This window comes from Nerophis lumbriciformis, linkage group LG24 (genome assembly GCF_033978685.3).
Source record: "Nerophis lumbriciformis linkage group LG24, RoL_Nlum_v2.1, whole genome shotgun sequence".
NCBI lineage: Eukaryota > Metazoa > Chordata > Actinopteri > Syngnathiformes > Syngnathidae > Nerophis > Nerophis lumbriciformis.
In genome coordinates, this window is record NC_084571.2 from 19985593 (window position 1) to 19991962 (window position 6370).

The 6370-nt window shown below is 40.9% G+C and overlaps 1 protein-coding gene across 4 annotated transcripts in view; it reads right to left on the bottom strand.

Annotated features, from left to right (window-relative positions):
• The window catches only part of LOC133620350 (potassium channel subfamily T member 1-like), a 289334-nt gene extending 284307 nt beyond the window's left edge, over positions 1-5027 (bottom strand). For all 4 annotated transcript variants that reach the window (XM_061981789.1, XM_061981785.1, XM_061981788.1 and 1 more), the window contains exon 1: positions 4952-5027. In XM_061981789.1, coding sequence (XP_061837773.1) covers positions 4952-5018 — 67 coding nt within the window. In that variant the 5' untranslated portion in view covers positions 5019-5027. The remainder of the gene's footprint in view (positions 1-4951) is intronic.
• Positions 5028-6370: the final 1343 nt, after the last annotated feature.

Genomic DNA, 6370 nt, shown 5'->3' on the forward strand with positions numbered 1-6370 from the left:
GTGTGCAAACTACGGCCTTGAGTAACACCTGCAGGCACATGTTAGCTAACGATAGCCGTTGGGCTAGCTAACATCAGAGAATGCGTATTCCATCGTAACAACAACATGACTGCAAATTGCTACTGAACTCATGAGAACATACAGTACACAGGTGTCAAACTCAAAACCCGGGGGCCAGACTTGGCCCACCGCATCATTTTATATGGCCCACCAAGACCTGGAAATAAAATGCCTCAATAAAGTACTTGATCTTTTCTTACTAAATATATTCATTCTTTCCATTTTGACAGAAAATAGAACATGTACTGCATGTAATTATAATTGCATCTTTCGTACTATATAATGTACAAATGTAATTAATTAAATGGGTATGAATTTAGTTTTGAAAGGACTTATGCATGAATCTGTAATAATAATGTTAATAATGGAACATTAGTTACATTTGTGTGAATTTAGCCTGGAAAGTAGTTATAATCTGTAATAATAATGAACTATTGTCATGATCCGTGGTCCGGATCATGTTTTTGTTATGTTCTGTTAGTTTTAGACTCCATGAGTTCCTGTTTTTGTGCACCCTTGTTTGTTTTAGTTACCATGGGGACTTATTAGTTTCACTTGCCTCTGGTGTTCGGGACACGCACTTGCTCTAATCAAGAGACCATTATTTAAGCCTGTCTTTTCCAGTCAGTCGTGCTGGCGTCATTCTGTCCTAACGGGGGTGTCACAGCTTACTGCGAGGTTTGTTCTCCCGGGATGCAAACGGACTATTCTGGACAAGACTTGCAGGCAGGAACATATTTATTTTCTCAATTAATCCTACACATCACAAAGACCGGAACCAAACAAAGGAAAAGTGTGCCGTTCACACGAGAAGCTAACGAACAAAAAAAACTTAACGCAGGAAACATAGAAGCTAAACACTTAACATGGACTATGGCATGGAACAAACAAGACTTACTGTGGCATGAAACAACTAACACTTACGTGGACACGGCATGAATCGAACAACTAGCATAAATTTGGAATCGGACATGAAAACGAGCAGCATGAACTATGGTATCGCATGAAACAAGCAATGACGCCAGGACGGCTGACTGGCAAAGACAGGCTTAAATAATGGTCTCTTGATTAGAGCAGGTGCGTGTCCCGAACACCAGAGGCAGGTGAAAGTAATAAGTCGCCATGGTAACTAAAACAAACAAGGGTGCACAAAAACAGGAACTATGGAGTCTAAAACTAACAGAACATAACAAAAACATGATCCGGACCACGGATCATGACAACTATTAATTTTGTGTTTCCGAATAATGCATCAAATATATTATTGTTCATTAAAAAACATTTTACATAAATAAAAAATAAATATCTAAGCCAGTTATCCATTAAATCGTTGAGTATAAAAATGTAAATAGATTTTACGGTTAAAAAACAACAACAAAACAGTGTTACCGTTTTTCTATTTACATTAATACACAGTCAAAACAACAACTATAGATTTTGCAGTAAGAAACTGGCCGCTCTGTTGTTGGAATTTTACTGTTTTTCTATTTACAGTAATTAACCATAAAAACAACAACCATAGATGTTAGTGTAAAAACTGCTCAATCACACCATTTTACATTTATAGCAATATGCTTAATAATATATAATGATCAAATGCATATGTAATTGTGAGGTAAATCCTTAATATTCATTTATCTCTCACTGTTAGAAGCGGCCCTCTGTGAAAATGAGTTTGACACCCCTGTTCTAGTGGGTACGGAAAGTATTCAGACCCCTTTTAATTGGTTCACTCTTTGTTTCATTGCAGCCATTTGCTAAAATCGAGGAATAGCTAAACATGCTTCACTACACACTGTAGCTCACCGGCATTAAAATGTAAACAAACGCCATTGGTGGATCTGCACCTGACATCCACTGTAATGATACCAAGTACAAGAGCGTATCTAAACGATACTACTATGATTAAGTCGATATTTTTTGGCATCACATCTTCTTTCGTTTTAAAATGTGTATTATGTTTATAAACTCAGGAAATACCTCCCTGGACACATGAGGACTTTGAATATGACCAATGCATGATCCTGTAACTACTTGGTATCGGGTTGATACCCAAATTTGTGGTATCATCCAAAACTAATGTACAGTATCAAAGAAGAGAAGAATAAGTGATTATTACATTTTAACAGAAGTGTAGATAGAACATGTTAAAACAGAAAATAAGCAGATATTAACAGTAAATGAACAAGTAGATTAATAATCATTTTTTACAGTTTGTCCCTCATAATGTTGCCAAAATAATAGGTAGATAAATGACACAATATGTTACTGCATACATCAGCAGACTAATTATGAGTCTTTGTTTGTTTACTTACTACTAAAAGACAAGTTGTCTAGTATGCAGTTAGAGATGCTACCTCAGTAGAAGCATTTAAGTCCCATCTTAAAACTCATTTGTATACTCTGGCCTTTGAATAGCCCCCTTTTTTTTAGACCAGTTGATCTGCCGTTTCTTTTCTTTTCTCCTCTGCTCCCCCCTATCACCTATGGAGGGGGAGACACAGATCCGGTGGCCATGGATGGGTTGCGGCTGTCCGGGGTCGGGACCCGGGGTGGACCGCTCGCCTGTGTATCGGTTGGGAACATCTCTGCGCTGCTGACCTGTCTACGCTCGGGATGGTTTCCTGCTGACCCCACTGTGGACTGGACTATTTCTGTTATGCTGGATCCACTATGGACTGTACTCTCACAATATTATGTTAGACCCACTCGACATCCATTGCATTCGGTCTCCCTAGAGGGGGGGGGGGGGGGGGGTTACCCACATATGCGGTCCTCTCCAAGGTTTCTCATAGTCATTCACATCGACGTCCCACTGGGGTGAGTTTTTCCTTGCCCTTATGTGGGCTCTGTACCAAGGATGTCGTTGTGGCTTGTGCAGCCCTTTGAGACACTTGTGATTTAGGGCTATATAACTAAATATTGATTGATTGATATGTTCACTATTTTATTTAAGGACTAAATTACAATGATAAACATATGTTTCATGTAACCTAACATTTTTTGTTCAAATAAAGACAATAATTAAAATTGTTGTGGTCCTCTTTATTTAGAAAAGTATCAAAAAAAATTTGGTACAGGTACCGGTACCAAAATATTGGTAACGGGACAGCACTAGGCTGTACACTGACTACTTTAAATTATATTATTTGTGGCTTATAAAACGGATACTTGCAAAGCCAGTCTTTTACAGATGAACACACATTATACAGTATATTATATACACATTACATAGTATATTAGCACAACAACATTAGCCAACAACGCTAACTAGTTACCTGCCTGCGCTCCCGTCCCAAACCGCGGTCCCATCCGCCTGATAAACTTGCTCTCCGGCGTCCGTTGCGTAACAGCCGGTCCGCCCCACCGCAGTGTCCGAGACACATCCGTGTCACGTCCATAAACGCAGCCTCTCCAAACAAACAAAAGACGACATCGGTGTGACTTTGCACGGCGTGGACGTTAAGCTAGCTTGAGGTGGAGGTTTAGCACCGAAAAAAAAAAAATAGTCCCAGCTTCCCCAGCTTCTGATTGGCTGACGCGCCATTACCAATAAAACGATTTACGACACACCTGACAGCTCATTTACATATCAATCCGCCAGCCCGTCAACCTGGCAGCGACGCGGAGTGACACTCGCGTACCTTAGCAACAACTTTTGTTAGCGAGTTTACGGACTACTTTACCCAGCCTCGGTTCTATTATTATAAATTATTAAAGGAATTGTTGTATTCCACTTTACATATTTGTTGTTGTGGTTTAAACAACATTTCCCCGTTACGACTGTTTTTCGTCGTCAGCCTGGAGAGAATGTGCTGCGGTCAGCATCTTTACGGCGGAGGAGGCGAGAGGCGCCCGTCCTTCAACCTGGAAGCACCTATCCCAGGCCTGGGCAATTATTTTGACTCGGGCCGGGCCAAATTTAGAGAAAATAATGTGTCTGGGGGCCGGTATATCTGTTTTTTAGGAACACTAATACAAAACTTCACAATAGCTGAGATAGGCTCCAGCACCCCCCGCATCCCTAAAAGGGACAAGCGGTAGAAAATGGATGGCTGGATAAATGCTAAAAACGTTGCGACAGACCACCTTAAAAACGGAATGGAAATGTACTTCTTTTTTTTTACTGCATGAGACACCCAGAATGTACATGAAAATAAAGAATGTTACAATATGAACTATGAAGGATAAAACACTAAATATTGACAACATATGAACATCACACCCCCTCTCAATCAACATATTTTAACAATCAAGCGAAACCCAACAAAAATGCAACAAACACAGCAAAATATGAACGCGAAGGGTAACAAAAACCCCATCTACGATCTGATACATCTGATATATCACTAAGCTTTAGAACTTTGTTGTAAAAATCTCCTTCCAAGTCTGTCCCTGACTCCCGTATTTCAGGCTGGCCGCTCTAGAAACACTCTGTGGAAACGCTCCCCACCCACACTGCTTGGTGCCTCGTCTGAGCACATAGTTACTGTGGTATATCATGCAAAAGCACAGATTCCAACCATTGGAATACTTTGTATAGTTGAAGACTTACGGTCATTTGAAAACATCCTTGCACATCATAATGGCAGCTACACTTTCCATCTTAAAGATCTAAGAAAAAATTATTTGGGAATGTCCGGCGGGCCAGATTGAAAAGCTTAACGGGCCGCGTGCGGCCCCCGGGCCTTAATTTGCCCAGGTCTGACCTATCCTATGCTTGACGCCATCTACCGGCCGACCATGCAATCTGGCCGGAAAGTTGTCACTAGAAGATCATTTAGGTAAGTCAACACTTATTGTGCGCAACAAGTGAGAGAGAAAAAACCCCAACAACATGCATTTATAATAGCAGCACTTGCACGGACTATATTTCCATGTGACTCCATACCTGCAGCAGGTCTGTCCTCCACCATCTGTCTCACAATGGACCCCCTCAAGTTGAAGAAAACGTTCATTGTGCACACACGCGGGGATGGGTGGGGATGGCCAGCGCACGTCTCCAGAAAAGCTGCTTGCGGATCGACGTGCTCGATTCCTTGTGCTGGTGCAGCCAGCCCTCACCGCATTTCAGCCCATTATCCTCCGGGGAGGAAAAGAGCTCGGAGCGTCATCGTTTTAAAGCCCACACAGCCACTTATGCTCGCTCACTCTCCCCGTCTCGCTACGCATCTTCAGGTTTGCATAAAAACTTGATCGCAATGTTTACGCGGGGACGATTATAAAAAGACAATGTATTTATAGTACTTGTACGGCATTCTGTAGTCTCTCTTTACTTACTTTTAGGGCTGTCTCGATCCGGTATGATAAAGTGAATGCTGTGCGTGCAAACCCCGGAAGCGCGCCAGTCGAATTGAAATGTTTACGTTAGTATGTTAACGGTTAGCATGTGTCACGCACCAAGAGATGTACGGATGTAAAATTAGAAAAAAGTTAGCTGGCATGCTAGAATGCTAACATTAACATGCTAACAGTTAACATGTGTCAAGTATCAAGTTGTATGACTCTGAGATGTATGGCTGTAAAATTAGGGAAAAAAAGTTAGCTGGCATGCTAGAATGCTAACATTAGCAAGGTAACAGTTAGCATGTGTCAAGTGCCAAGTTGTATGACTCTAAAATGTACGGCTGTAAAATTAGGAAAAAAGTTAGCTGGCATGCTAGAATGCTAATGTCAAGATGCTAAGAGTTAGCATGTGTCAAGTACCAAGTTGTATGACTCTGAGATGTACGGCTGTAAAATTAGGAATAAAAGTTAGCTGGCATGCTAGAATGCTAATGTTGGCATGCTAACAATTAGCACGTACCAAGTTGTATGACTCTAAAATGTACGGCTGTAAAATTAGGAAAAAATTAGCTAGCATGCTAGAATGCTAATGTCAACATGCTAACAGTTAACATATGGCACGTATCAAGTTGTATGACCCTGACATGTACGGCTGTAAAATTACAAAAAAGTTAGCTAACATTGGCATGCTAACAGTTAGCATGTGTCAAGTACCAAGTTGTATGACTCTGAGATGTACGGCTGTAAAATTAGAAAAAAGTCAGCCAGCATGCTAGAATGTTAACATTAGCGTGCTAACAGTTAGCATGTGTCAAGTACCAAGTTGTATGACTCTGAGCTGTACGGCTGTAAAATTAGGAAAAAAAGTTAGCTGGCATGCTAGAATGCTAACATTAGCAAGCTAACAGTTAGCATGTGTCAAGTGCCAAGTTGTATGACTCTAAAATGTACGGCTGTAAAATTAGGAAAAAAGTTAGCTGGCATGCTAGAATGCTGATGTCAAGATGCTAAGAGTTAGCATGTG